The sequence below is a fragment of the Pleurodeles waltl genome, chromosome 4_2 (assembly GCF_031143425.1).
Source record: "Pleurodeles waltl isolate 20211129_DDA chromosome 4_2, aPleWal1.hap1.20221129, whole genome shotgun sequence".
Lineage (NCBI taxonomy): Eukaryota > Metazoa > Chordata > Amphibia > Caudata > Salamandridae > Pleurodeles > Pleurodeles waltl.
The window spans coordinates 532,138,679-532,154,336 of record NC_090443.1 but is presented as its reverse complement, the minus strand read 5'-3'; the positions used below and the strand labels follow the sequence as shown (position 1 = coordinate 532,154,336).

Genomic DNA, 15,658 nt, shown 5'->3' with positions numbered 1-15,658 from the left:
ATGCTGGAGGAAGTCTTGATCTGATGCAGGAAACCTGGCTGGCTGACTATACCACTGGCAAGGATACATGTGCTTCTCAACACCAGCCGTCAGAGGGGCGAAGTGCGGTCATCTGCAGGGCAGCCCCGACAGGTATATCTCAGCAGCTTGTTCTGTCACAGTTAGGCCCCTAGTCTCTACACTCATTAGTTAACGCTGTCACACTAACCATAGCGACGGAAAAGCGGGCAACCAAGCTACTAATTGTAAATGCATACATTCATCCTAAGCATGAATCCACTGCTCCTTCCCAGCTGGTCGAACAAATTGTGGAATTCATATGCAAGGGAGACACAGCAGACACAGCGAATATCTTTGTTTCTGGTGATTTAACCTTTATTTGCTTTTGACTCCTCTGACGAGTCCATGGCAGCACTGTCTTCAATCTGGGACATACCAGTGCAGGGGAAAAACAATCAAGGCCGTACAGTCGAGATCAGCGCGGTGCTACTAAACGATCTGGAACAACTACATCTGATGGCCTTGAACTGACGATTCCGGGAAGATTTCCCACCAGTGGCCTCCTATTATTCAATGTCTCATGTGACAATGATAGACTACACCTTGGTCTCCCTCCCACTGTTCAAACGAGTTGCTTCCTACTGTGTAGGTGACAGAACCGAAAGCTACCACCACCACCCCCAAGAGTTGGTTCTTTCAACCACAGTTGCCAAATTTGACAGAGCAAGGGACCCCCACCCACCACCCCCACTGACTTCACCATCAATTATAAATGGATTAAATGCGCTCCAACAAGTACTGAGCATTTATCCCAATGAGCTATGGAATTTGCATGTGAATTCTGTTGAAATCCTTCACAACCCGGTTAGGGGAAGTTTTCGCAAAACCGGTCATAAACCCCACCTCCCCGAGTACCTACTGGAATAGTGCCCATCTTGAAAAAACAAAGGACCAACCTACAGGAGCTCAAAAGAACAATAAATAGCACCCTAAGACACCTTTGGCACACACAGGATGACCTTGTCCTGCAGGTTGCCTTAAAACAGTAAAAAAGGACACTGGGGAAGTTGAAGTGGTCAAACAGGTCACATGAAGACAAGACATGGGCAAAGTTATTTGCAGATGTCAAAAGCTACAACAGTGTGCAATTTTGGGGAACAATAAGTAAACTTAAACGTCAAGGGCATGGTAGCATCTCTTTCCACGTATCAGAAGATGCCTGGGCAAGACATCTCGTAGAGCCCTTCAACTATCCCCACTAGGCACAAGTTGGCCAAGCATTAACCATGGGATTGACATGCTCTTGCACTACCACCATTCCAAGAGATCCCAGCAGCATTTACCTCCTCTGATGGCTACAACCAATTTGAGCCCTAACAGGATGAATCTAATCAGACACCAGATTGCCAAAGTTAGGAGAGAAGGAGTTCCAGGACCAAATGGTATACCTCTTGCCATCTTCAAACACAACATGGCTTTCTGGGCTGAAGCATTGGAGCCTCTTTACATCGAAATTGGACTCACTTGTAAAATTCCATCTTCCTGGAGGGAACCCATCATTTCACCGATCTTTAAAAGTGGGAACAGATCATTGCCAAAAAATCACCACTTAATTGCCCTCCTTGACAAGGAGGCAAAGTATTTTGCAGGATTTCTGTTAGAATACTTGTCGGCATGGGCTGCAGAAAAGGGTATAATACCCGTTAACCAAAGTGGGTTCTCAAAAACTTCTGGCACTACAACGAACATCATGGCCATTTCACTCCTAATTGATAAGGGGAAGGCACAGAAACAATCAATGCATTTGTGCTTTATTGACTTTAGGTCTGCCTTCGACCATGAGGAGAGGGCCAGGCTCTGGAGGAAACTATCACTTTGGGGAGGATCACACAGCCCCTCTTGGACTTGACGATAGCCCTCCATACTGGCTTACATGGGTACAGGTAAAAGTGGGAGCAGGTACACACCTTTACAGGAGGTTGCCAACCAGCAAAGGGCTGAAGCAGGGGGTGCGTCCTGGCTCTCACACTGTCCAATCTGTACCTAGCCGATATAGTGGGCCCTCAATACCTGTAAGCCACATGCCCGAAACTTGAGGGCCAGCCATTGTTGAGCCTCCTGTACGCAGACGATCTAGTACTAATCAGCCGTCTTGTCAGTCTTGAGTCTGAGGCAGCTATCTGTCATCCAGCTGACTTTATAAAAGTATGCATGATAATTCCAGACAAGTGTGCCTTAACTTAATAATTTTCTTTTAATGTGAACCCTTTCTTGGGAGTTTCAGATGTAGCATTTAAAAGCTAATGTTGAGCTTCTAGATGAGGTGTATATAATATGTAAGGTGATATTTAATCAAATGCTAAAAATCAAAGCCCACTATGGAAAACAGGATTTGCTACTAATTATGGTTTGTACATTTCTAGTTGTAGAGATCTCAAAATAGATCACTTTATTGGATTCCCATTTGAATGGAAGAAAGGTGTAGTTTAGTTTTCATTATCAAGCTATAAACAGATTATTGCAAGCTATAAACAGATTATTAAAGGACTGTTCCTTCAAGATATAGGAAGATGTAAATGCAGTATTTTACTAGGCAAACATTGCTAATATCAAGGCTTTGTCTGGCAAAAGACTGTGGGCTGATCATGATCTACACTCCAAATGTTATGTATAGCAGCATTATTTCAGCAGCCCCGATTTCCACAACCAACATCAAAAGCTCAAATGTCTCAAATAGTCAGTGTTGCAGTGATGCATCTGCCCAGAAACTGAAAGCACGCCCATGTGGGAGTGCTAGGGGTATGTGAGAATAATTATTTTCAATGAGCTAAAAGAAGGGTGGCTGCCAAGGGGCACAAAGTCCAGGAAATTAGAATTCCTGAGATGTATCCCATGAGAAAAGGTTATGTGAATCTCAGTCCAATGTTGACTTTATTGATCGATGAAAGTCTGCATCTTCTTGCAGAGTCACTCAATATCAGCCATTGTGATAAATGAATCAGTCCTTGGTTTATCAAGTTGTACAAAACCAGCCAAATTATCAAGAACAGCCAACACGTGTTTCGTCACACCATGTGACTTTTTCAAGGCTGCAAAGTATAAAATATACATACAAATATATTATTAAAAATGTTATCGTGTAAAAACACATGACATCCTTATTGGACTGGCCTAGCAGTTCAGGCTGGACTGTTCCCATGGGGAACAGGGTCAAGACTGATTTCATATGGCTGGGTCCAAACTGGAATGGCATGGGCAGCAAAAAAAACGATGGATTAAACCCAGATCTGTGACTGGGGGTGAATGTTTGACAATGTTCAGCATTCCGTCCATCACTTGTTGTTTTTGCATTTGTCGCCCTAAGTGGGAAGGGTATGCCCAGACGTGGGTCCCGTGCTTCCCATGCCACTGGATTCAAGCTAGCCTGGCTGATGAGGGGTGAAACCCCGAAAACGGTCCCAGGATGCTTGTTTCCAGTCCAGGGAAGACCTGGCCTAGCAGTTCAGGCTGGACTGTTCTCATGGGGAACAGGGTCAAGACTGATTTCCATATGGCTGGGTCCAAACTGGAATATCATGGGCAGCAAAAAAACGATGGATTAAACCCAGATCTGTGACTGGGGGTGAATGTTTGACAATGTTCAGCATTCCGTCCATCACTTGTTGTTTTTGCATCCTTATTGGACAGCCTATTCCATCACCACCGAAATTAGTGTGTATGGAAAGAAAAAAATGCCAAGAATAGCGAGGGTTCACCACAAACTAGTGCACCAACAAATAACTTATAGAACCCCAAACATATAGTGCCAAGTATAGCGAGAAGAAGACAAAGAGAGAAAAAAACAGTGTGTATAAAGAGACTATGAATCTAAACAAAGTGCAATTACTTCAGCCACAAAACATAACATACCAATGAGTGTATATGAAGCCTAATGCAGCCACATGGACATCTGAATGTCATAGGTCAAGTAACTGTGAAGAAAACCGGACCAATATGAGTCCCAAATTGAAACTATTAATGAGAAAATACGAGATGAAAGAGAAATGACTTAAGACCTAAGTACCTGTTTATATCAATCCAAATACTCTAAGTGCGTTGTATCGAAAGATCAGCATACATCTGCTGGTTGAAGTTGCAAGAGAGGAAATCGGTATCAATAATATCTAATAATCATACTGGGACAGTGATACGTCCTAGTCCTGCCTAGTCCTGTAGTCAAAGGAGGAAGCACGCACAAAAATAGGTTGCCGGAAGCTATAACCTAAAAGTTTATTAGTCATATGCAAAGAATTTTTTTTAATTGCCCTAAATTACTCAAGTGATCCTAGAATGGGCCAAATGGTATGTAGCATTCAAGACAATTACATCATTATACACATACTGTTAGAGATTCTAAGGTTTCAAAAATCGATCACCCAACACGCCGAGCACCATCCAGTCACCCTTGTGACTGCATTACAATCTGAATACAAACCAGTATATTCCCAAGCCAAATTTCTACATGGAGCTAAATGTACCAGTACTCAAATAATGGCACCAGTAATCCCCAGAAACAACAATCTAATGTCTTTATCAATCAAAATCCTCTATACGTGTGTACATTTCATTGAGTGCTGTTGGATTTGTGGGGTTATTGTGCATTATATGTGCTTCTGGGACTGCATGTTTTGATGCCCTGGGGTAGTATGGTATTATTAACCATTCAGCACCAAGTTTGAACTATTTAATTGTTGTTACCACTGTTGGGCACTCATAGGATGTGCAGTTATCCAGTATTGGATCTTTCATAAATTCACATGCTTGAATCATCCCCGTCGTCAAAGTGGGAGTCCCACGATACATAAAATAGCAATAATTAACAAATATTTTTTTTTTGCCATAGGCTATAATGGAGACAGCAATTGCTCACATAGCCTATCCATGTCCTTTTATGAAAGGACCCAAACCTGCCTGCTGTCCAATCAGGCACCAGCACCCTCTAGAACCTTCTCCAGAGAAGCTCCCTTCCTCAGATTTTCTACCGCACGTCGTGTGAAGGGAGTCTCCCTGAGCTCTGCTCAGTTTTTCTTCTACTTCAGAACATTTTCTCTCAAAAAGAGTTGAAAATATGTCGGATTCTTCTAGAAAAGGCCTTTTCCGCCCTTGCAAGACCTGTGGAAAGAAAAGGCTCCATGTGGATGACCCACATAAAGACTGCTTGTATTGTCTCTACCCACAACACCAGGTTAAGGACTGCAAGATATGTCGCACCTTCTCCACAAAGACCCTCAGAGACCGTGAGGGCAGGCTCCTGACATGGTTACAGGTAAAATCCTGTACTTCAGGTGAGGAGAGTGGGTCAGAGGCCACACAAAAGGTCCAAATCTGAGGACCTGGGCCACACAGAAAAATCTAGGAAGAGGCAGAAATCACATCATGGGAATGGCTTACAGACTTCAGTCTCCTCTGAGCCTTCCTCCCCTCTTCAGAAGAAGGAGTCCTACCGTCTCTCTCCTTCTTCAGAGCCTTCTACTTCTGGAAAAGTGACTCTAAAAATCAGATCATCTACGACACCACCATCGACGACCATGACGACGGTACCAACAACTACCTTCTCCACTACATCGTCGACGAGACCGTCGTCAGCGTCGACTACTTTAACATCGACGGTAAGGGCTCCTATCCCCTCACTCAAGCCTCCGTCGACAAGTACACCATCGGTGACAAAAACATCGTCGTTTATAACACCGTCGACGACTGCCCCGTCGACTATAACGTCAGCAACGCCAATGTCATTGGCTGTTTCACCGTCGACGGAGACCCAGTCAAAGAAGTCGCCGTCGGCGAGACCATCGTCGGCGAGACCATCGTTGATGGAAAAATCTGTATCGTCCACAGCTCCATCAACTTTCTCGCCATCGACAGCACTGGTGCCTATTAGACAGATAGAGGCGACTCCTGCCTCTTCCAGGTCTCCAGATCTCCGAGCCATGGTCAGGATCACATCTCTGCCCACACCGGACATTTATCCTATAGACACATCTCCAAACAAAGTGTCGACTTTAGTACCCAGTCATCTTCTTGACTGGGAGGAATCTGATGAAGGTCCATTCGGAGATGCACACAGCCCCTCACAGCTCCACGTCAAGTACCAAGATGAAGATGACGAGGATGAGTATGACCAATGCCAACCATACTACTCGTCAGGAACAATATTACCAACCAAGAGAGCCTCAGCATAGAGACTCTATACAGATGCCTTCCTCCTTAATCCAGGATTTGCAATCTATGCTACAGGATTATAGGAGAAGGTTCCCACTGGCAGCAGAAGATCAGCACCAGCTCCAGTTTCTCCGGTGACACCAATCAATGTCCCTCCCCCTCCAGCTACTCCAAGATTGACATCCCACTCGGTGTTAGCTGCACCCCCTAGAGCTGAAGGTTCCACTTCAGGGGAAGAGGAAGGAGAAATTTCTACTCTGCAACATCCTACTGAGGAATGGGATAATTACTTAGCCCCCACTCCTTCTCCACCACCTCCTCGCCCCTCTGATTCTTCACCCGAGGACATAGGTGGTTTCCATAATCTTATGGACAGAGCCGCGGTACGCTTCCACCTTCCAACATCTGTCTCCCAGTCGGAATGTTTCCTACATGATTTTAAGGAGCAATCACGGAAGTCTGTACGGTCCATTCCGATTATTGATTTCATATGGAGCGAAGGTACAAAGATTATGCGAAACCCGGCTACAGTTCCTCCAGTTCCGCAAAAACTGGACAAGAAATACAAGGCAACCCAAGATTCTCCGGCATGCCTTACTGGCCATCCAAAGCCTGACTCCGTGATCTCACTGGCTGCTCAAAGGCGCTCCAAAAACCCATCGACACCTATCTCTACTCCTCCAGACAAAGAAGGACGGAGATTGGACAATATAGGCAAAAGATTCTCCTCCATGTCAGCAATCCCTGTCAGAGCAGCAAATTCTTTGGCAATTCTAGGTCGATATGACCGCCAAATGTGGTCCGACATGCAACCTTTCTTGAACCTCATCCCTGAAAGTAAGCAAGCAGAGGCACGGAATATCCTCCAAGAGGGTGAGCGTACGTCGGAAGAAATTATCGACTGCGCTCTTGACATAGCCTCTATGGGTTTTCGTCAACTAGCAGGTGCCGCGGTCTTACGCCGGCAAGGTTGGCTCAAAGCCACATCTTTCAGGCCAGAAGTGCAGTCCCGGATCCTAGACATGCCCTACGATGGCGAATCTCTATTTGGCAAACATGTAGATGACGCGCTCCAAGCCATCAAGACTGACACGGACACTGCCAAGTCCCTGGGTACCCTGCAGTATCGGAAACAGCCCTTTCGGGGTGCTAGAGGAAGAGGTTTCACCTCATTTCGAGGTTCTTTCCACAGGCAATACCAGCAATCCCAGTATAGGCCTTCCTACCACCAACAGTACAGGCAATCATCGACTGCTTCCTATACCAGACAAGGAGGTAAACGAAGACAGGGTTCACAATCCAGAGATCAACCCAGAAAACAACGATCTTCTACAGGCACCGGCTATGCTCCCCCAAAGCCCGCAACATCAGCAAATAGGAGCAAATATTTCCAACTTCATCCAAGAGTGGAAGAAAATAACATCAGACAGATGGGTGCTGGATATAGTGATAAGAGGTCATACCCTGGAATTCACACACAAGCCACCAACATCAGGCAGATCTCGCCATCTTTATCTGCTTCAAGGGGAGGTATTCAGCCTTCTTGCCAAAGGAGCTATAGAGGCAGTTCCTGTACAACAACGGGGTCTCGGATTCTACTCCCGGTTTTTCCTCATAAGGAAGAAGTCAGGGGAGTGGCGTCCTATACTAGACCTCGGGAAACTCAACAAGTTCCTTCGGAAGCAATCTTTCCGGATGATCACACTGTCAGATATCCTGCACCTCCTCAATCCTGGAGATTTTATGACAACTCTAGATCTCCAGGACGCCTACTTCCACATACCAATACACCGAAAACATTGCAAATATCTCCGCTTTACAGTAGCCGGTGCCCATTATCAGTTCAAAGTCCTACCATTTGGTCTCAGATCAGCTCCAAGAATCTTCACGAAATGCCTTGCCCCGGTCGCAGGCTTCCTCAGAAGCAAGGGTTTCCAAGTGTTCCCATACCTGGACGACTGGCTCATAAAAGCTCTGTCATCTCTACTAGCTTCCAAAGCGACAAACGCCTGCCTAAAACTATTCCACAGTTTGGGTCGAACAGTGAACCTACAGAAGTCAGTCGTGCTTCCCTCATGCAGGAGAGTTTTTCGGGGAGCAGAATTAGACACTATCCAAAACAAGGCATATCTCACTCTAGCAAGGCAGCAGAAGCTGACCCACTTAGCTGTCAGAATCTCCGCAAAAGAGTTTGTTTCAGTACGACTGTTCAAGTCGCTCCTGGGCATGATTTCCTCAGCCATAGTCCTAGTACGGCTAGCAAGACTCAAAATGAGGCCGCTGCAAGAAGAACTGCAACTTCAATGGACCCAGTCGCAAGGGGTCTCACACCAACCACCTCTCCCAAGGTCTTACTTTTCTAGCACCAATAACAGACTTTGTCATCACCACAGACGCCTCCTTGGAAGGACGGGGAGGCCACTTACAGGACATGCGCATTCAAGGCAGATGGTCCAAGCTCCAAAAAGAGATGCACATAAACCTGTTAGAGCTGAAGGCGATTCATCTCACGCTCAAGGCTTTTCTGCCACGCATCGCAGGATCATCAGTGTTTGTCAGAACGGACAACAACAAGTATGTTTTACATCAACAAGCAGGGAGGAACAAGATCCCACTCCCTCTCAAGAGAAGCTCAGTCTCTTTGGAACTGGCTCACACTGAACAACGTCCGCCTCAGGGCAGAGCACCTGGCTGGGGTCAACAACACTCTAACGGACTCTCTCAGCAGGACGGACAACAACTGCCACGAGTGGGAACTCAACCAGAACATACTCGAGGGCATGTTCCAATGATGGGGTCGGCCGATCCTAGACTTGTTTGCCACCAATCTGAACGCCAAATGCCAGTTTTACGCCAGTTGATACCCACTCCCGGGGTCGTGGGGAAATGCTGTTTTGATGAGATGGTCTGAGATCTTTGCATACGCTTTTCCCCCCCCATCCCACTGATTCCCAGGCTCCTCAGGAAAATGAAGACCGAATGCTGCAGGATCATTCTTATAGCCCCCAAATGGCCCAGACAATACTGGTACACGGAGCTCCTACTCCTTTCCGTGGCCAATCCAGTCCGCCTTCCTAGCAACCACAATCTTCTAACGAAGAATCGGGGTCTCATCCTACATCCCGACCCAACTTCACTACAATTGCATGCTTGGCTCCTGAGTACAGAGTTTCACGATATGAACATCGATCAAGAATGTAGACTTATATTATCTAAGGCACGAGCAGAGAGCACGAACAAGACGTACAAACTCAAGTGGAAGAGATTTTGTGTTTGGTGCTCTCAGAGCAATTTTCACCCATTTCAAATTAACCCTGAGCAAATTCATTCTTACCTGCTCTTTCTCTCCAAAGCTGGTCTTTCCCATGCATCAGTCAAGATTTACCTAGCAGCTATAGCCTCATACAGGCGATCGGCTGAGATGCCATCTATCGGCTCATCCAGAGTCATCAAACAGTTTATGGAAGGGCTGTTCCGCACTCCCCCCCCCCCCCCCCCCCCCCCCGGTGCAGTTACCTCCGCCAGAGTGGCATCTTAATATTGTCCTTTCCCAGCTCATGAAAGCTCCTTTTGAGCCCATTCATAGGGTGGAGCTCAAGTACATCACTTGGAAAGTGGCAACCTTGCTCGCTCTCACCTCTACCACGAGAGTCAGTGATATACAGGCGTTCACTACTAAAGAACCCTTTTTAGTTTTCTCTGAAGACTTCGTTATGCTCAGAACCAATCCCAAATACATTCCCAAGGTTCCATCTTCGTTCCACCTCAATGAACCCGTTATTCTACAAACCTTTTTTCCAAACCCTACTACGATCGCAGAGAAAACTCTACACTCTTTGGACATCAAACGATGCCTAAAATTCTATCTTCAAAGTACCAAACAATTCAGAAAATCAGACCAACTCCTAGTATCTTATTCTCTTGGACGACAGGGAACAGGGATAACCAAGGCCACTATAGCCCGATGTATTTCCTCGACAATCCAGTTCTGTCACACCAAGGCAGGAAGACCGCTGACTATGCGCCCGAGAGCCCATTCCATGAGAGCAGTCTCCACATCGGCTGCTTTGTTTCAAGGTATTGTCCTTGATAAAATATGCCAGGCTGCGACATGGAAAACTACGCACTCCTTTACGCAGCACTATTGTTTGGAGTCATCACAAAGAACCGACTCTCTAGTAGGACAAGCTGTTCTACGCCATCTCTTTCATTAAGGTGAGACCTTTCCTTAGTTATAGACAAATAGTTTGAAATGCAGATAACCATGATTTCTATTATGCTTCCATATGAATATGTAATGTGTGTGTGTGTATGTGTGTGTGTGGTATGTATGTATGTATATATATATATATATATATAGGCATTTACAACATGAATTTCAGTATATGTGTACATGTACTTAAAGGTATCTAGGTTCCTTCGAAGCTCATGATGAAAAATGTATGAGTTAACTATTTATATTGGAGATAGAGGGTCTTCATGCTCGCACCCTCCATCCACGTTGGATACAATGTTTATCAACCATACTGCTGTCTATTCAGATTCAAGCATGTGAATTTATGAAAGATACCAATACTGGATAAGAAAACAAGTTACTTACCTGTAACTACAGTTATCCAGTATTGGTATCTTTCATAAATTCACATGCGACCCACCCTCCTCCCCTTTGATGCTCGCATTTCCTCTCAGGTTATAATTTTTCACTCTCGTGCTGGAAAATCTGAGGAAGGGAGCTTCTCTGGAGAAGATTCTAGAGGGTGCTGGTGCCTGATTGGACAGCAGGCAGGTTTGGGTCCTTTCATAAAAGGACATGGATAGGCTATGTGAGCAATTGCTGTCTCCATTATAGCCTATGGCAAAAAAAAATATTTGTTAATTATTGCTATTTTATGTACCGTGGGACTCCCACTTCGACGGGGATGATTCAAGCATGTGAATTTATGAAAGGTACCAATACTGGATAACTGTAGTTACAGGTAAGTAAGTTGTTTTCTTCTATATACCACTACTACTTTTGGGGTACTCAGCTAGAATTGCCGAGATGTAGGGATTCTTACTCCACTCTCCAGAGTTTTTCTCAAGCCAGTGGAATTAGGGGCACTCATCAGTTGAATGTGACCCTCGGGTAATACTTGAAAATGCCTTTCCCTTACCCTGGCCCAGACAAATTGTTCGTACCACAGACAATCCACCAAAACGTCTGTTAAACAAGGATGCATATGCACATATTTTTCTGTTGAAAAATGGCCCACTCTTAGGGATTAGCCCAAACTTTTTACCTTCCTCCTCTTTTTCTGACCTCGTTTTTGCTGCTTTTAGGACTCTAGCACTGGTTAGCAGTGGTAAATTGTGCAAAGTGCTTGTGATCTCTCCCCTAAACCTGGTAATCTTGGCTCATCCCCAACTGGCAAATTCAATTTACTTGTAAGTCCCACGTAAAGTGCACTACATGTGCCAAGGGCCTGTACATTAAATGATACTAGTGGGCCTGTAGCACTTATTGTGCCACCCATATAAGTAGCACCTTAACCATATCTAGGTGTGCCATTGCAAGACCTGTGTGGCAGTTGCACTGCCACTTCGACTTGGCATTTAAAACTACTTGCCTGGACTTAAATGCCCCTTTTATTACATATATGTCACACCTAAGGTAGGCCCTAGGTAACCCATAGGGCAGGGTGCTAGGTAAGTAAAAGGTAGGACGTACTTATACATTTTACATGTCCTGGTAGTGAAAAACTCCCAAAGTCGTTTTTCACTACTGTGAAGCCTGCTCCTCTCATAGGCCAGCATTAGAGATTCCCTTCTATGCTTTTAAGTGGTAATTTGTGATCTAAGAGGAGTAGTCTTGTTATATTTAGTGTGGTTGGAATGGTGGTAAGAAATCCTACTTACTGTCGAAGTTGGATTTAACATTATTATTTTAGAAATGCCACTTTTAGAAAGTAGGTATTTATCTGCTCTCACTGCCTTCTATGCCTTACAGCCTGTCCCCATTCCACGTCTAATCTCTCCTGGTTGACAGCCCACCTTGCGCATTCCACCCAGACAGCCATAAACACAGGACACTTGGCTGTATCTGCATTAATCTGCATACTGATGGGTTTCCCTGGGCAGGAAGGGTGGAGAGGCTCCTGCTTACATTTCAAAGGCCAGTGCCCTGCCCTCACACACAGGACCAATAATATCCACACACACACCACACACAGAGCTCCTGGCAGACAGGGCTGGGTTGAAAGGGGAACTTATGCACTTCAAAACCACTTTTTGAAGTTTCTTCCACTTTAAAGGCACTTTTGGGTGTACATATTCTGGGTCTGTGACCCCACCAAATCAGACACTTCTGGACCTACAACTAGACTGTCAGAAGGACTGCCTGACTGCCCAAAGGATCCATCCGTCTGCTTTGCTGGAAGGACTGCTGGCCTGCTTTTTGCCCTGCTGACCCCTGACTTTGCTGGAAGGACTCTACCTTACTTCTCAAGTGCGCTCCAAGGGCTTTGATTGAGCTTGCCTCCTGTTCGGAGGTCTCTGGTCTATCAAAGACCTTGCCAAAGAGAAGAAAATCCAGCCTGCAGAATTTGACACGCCTGCCGGATCGACACAGCACCTACCTCACGGCTGAAAAATCACTGCATCACCTGCTGGATCATTGAAGCACCTGTTGCCTCTGCTCAACATGTTCTGTGTTTTCCATGCATCGTCCCTGGGCATCAAAATATCCCTGCATCGCAGTGAGGAACCAAGGCTGCGCTCCTGGAAACCAACACATTGCCTTGCAGCTTGGAATGAATCAATGCATCGCCTTTGCCACGCCAGTAGAAGTGACGGATTGCTTTACTTTTCGACGCATCTCCTTTGCGGTCCCTCTGCATCTTTACTTTTTACGCATGCCACGTACTGTGTGTTAATAGAACCACTAATTCTTAAGGTTTGAGACTCATTTAAACCTCTAAAAAGTGACATCTTGACTTGTGCATATTAGATTTTTGTTGTTTTGGTGTTACTTTATTCAGATAAACATTATCTAGTTTTCTAAACTGGTGTGGAGTACTTTTTGTGGTGTTTTCTCTGTGTTACTCTTTGAATTTTTGCACAAATACTTTACCTACCTACCTGCTCTGTGCTAAGCTACCAAAGGGTGAGCACAGTATAATTTGGATTGTGTTGTGACTTACCCTACTAGGATTGTGGTCCCTTCTTGGACAGGGTGCATAGCTCTGCCAACTAGGGACCCAGTTTCTGACAATTTCCAAATGCTATCTACAGCTAATCTGCCCTTACGGCACTCTAATTTCATAGTGATGAGTGAGCAGCACGATTGACTTATTTATCTCAGAAAGTAAAACTGTTAATGTCAAACTTTATTTTTTTTTTTAATTAGCAACTTCTCAGCGCTTTGGTATTGCGAGCAAACGGAGCTGTTGGAAGGTAAGGCAAATTTACTTAGTTTGATTTTAGTGACTGAATATTTCAGTAGTTGGACCTTACTCCATAAATTGTAGTTTTGTTTTTTTTTGGGTTTTTTTGTTGAGAAGGTGAGCAGTCGAGGCTTACTTCTGAAGATGGAAAGCTTAGGACTAAGTACCCTATATCAGTGGTTCCCAACCTTTTGACTTCTGTGGACCCCCACTTCATCATAACTGGGACCTGGGGGACCCCCACTGAATCATTACTGGAATTCAGGGACCCCAACTGAGTCGTCAATAGAAGCCAGTGGCCTAAGCCTATACGTGATTTGAACTGCAAAATAATACACAAAATGTACAGAAGCAATCATCCCATCAAACACATACACAAATGATAACACGTTTTATTTAATTTGCAAACAAATAAAATAAAAATTTCAAATGTAATAGGAAGGCTGGGAGCTTTTCTAAATTCAATTGAAGCCACCCATTCTGTTTGATGCACCTGAACTGTTCCCCAGAATCAATGTCAGGATACTAATTTAATTTTAAGCCTCCAATTTAAAATTCCTTGACATTTGCAGTATGTTTTAAAATGTTTGCGTGTACATTTACCCACTCTATTTATATCCAATTTATTATTATTACTTCATTTTCTATGCAGTCAAGGACCACCTGAGGAGGCTTCGCTGACCCCCAGGGGTCGACAGGCCACAGGTTGGAAACCACTGCCCTATATGATCCTGCCAGGAAAACCCTTTTAATTGCCTGACACGCACTATTGGTTGCTACCTTTTGAGTCTATGTAAATCTCTCTGAAGCACTGATTTTTTTTTTTTTAAATATATTTATTGGTTTTATTTTCCAAAATATGATACAAATTGTACAATTTGCAACCGCAGGATGAACCAAAACAATGACTAATTATCTAAGTCATGTAACAATTACACACACCCCCAATATGCACTTCACGGAACACTTCTAATCTTGCGGTATCATTTTTGGCTGCACCCTCCATGGGTTTATCCTTCCTTGTTCATTTTATATAGGCATTCGCTTGAGACCAGTGTGGACCTTGCTTTGCGTGCATGAGTTCCCTAAATGTCTGAGGGGGGCCTCAACTTAATTAGTGTGTGCGGGTGGCTCCCCTGGTTTTCTGCTCCCCACGCGTCGCTATAACTGTGGTGACATAGATTTAGTGGGCGACTATTACTGGAGAAATGGGGGGAGATGGTGTGCTTACTCTGTGGTGCCTGGGTGTACTATGGATTTTGTTTCCAAGGTGGGGGGTGCAGAGGAATTTATGCTGTGGTTGTTGCAAATACGCGTGCCCCGGTTCAAGGCGGCTTCTCATCGTTTTTGGCCTCCACCTTTGTCACCATATCCTCCCATGTAGAGCATCCTGTGTGTTGTCGCCCTTCGCGCACCATTCTTTTTAGTACCTGATATTCAGTGCGAGCCCAGCGTATTATTAGAGAGTGCCAGGATTTCAGGTCAGGAGCCTTAGCGGCTTTCCAATGCATTGCTATTAACCTTTTGTACATTAAAAAGGCCAGGTCTATGAATTTGTGTAAATGTCTTTGTTTTTTTGGTCCCTTCCTAAGTCCCAGCAGACAGGACCCGGGGTCTGCTACTAGTGCAAGTCCCGTTAGCCCAGATACCTCCTCTACCACCTCTGACCAGGCCGTTTGTATATTCGGGCAGTCCCATACCATATGATAAAAGGATGCCGACGTTGATCTACATCTAGGGCATATTGTTACTGCATCAGGGAACATGCGCTTTATTCTGGCTGGGGAAAGATATGTTTGATGCGTGTAATTAAATTGGGTATATCTAAATCTGGGATTCCTTGACACACCTCTGATGTGGGACAGGACCTTGGGCCAGTCATCCAGTGGTATCGGAGTGGGGAGTACTGCATTCCATCTACCCCATGCTTTCCCTGTTTGTGTATCCGGTGTCCTGTTGAGGGTTCTGTATAGATTGGATATTATTTTTGTTTGATCACTATATTGTAGAAGCTGGTGAAACACAGGGGAGATCTC

General features: G+C 44.9%; 1 protein-coding gene across 2 annotated transcripts in view; it reads left to right on the top strand.

The window, feature by feature from the left end:
* Positions 1–15,658, top strand: part of NPL (N-acetylneuraminate pyruvate lyase) — a 216,647-nt gene that overhangs the window by 178,021 nt on the left and 22,968 nt on the right. For both annotated transcript variants that reach the window (XM_069232054.1, XM_069232055.1), the window contains exon 9: positions 13,586–13,632. In XM_069232054.1, coding sequence (XP_069088155.1) covers positions 13,586–13,632 — 47 coding nt within the window. The remainder of the gene's footprint in view (positions 1–13,585; positions 13,633–15,658) is intronic.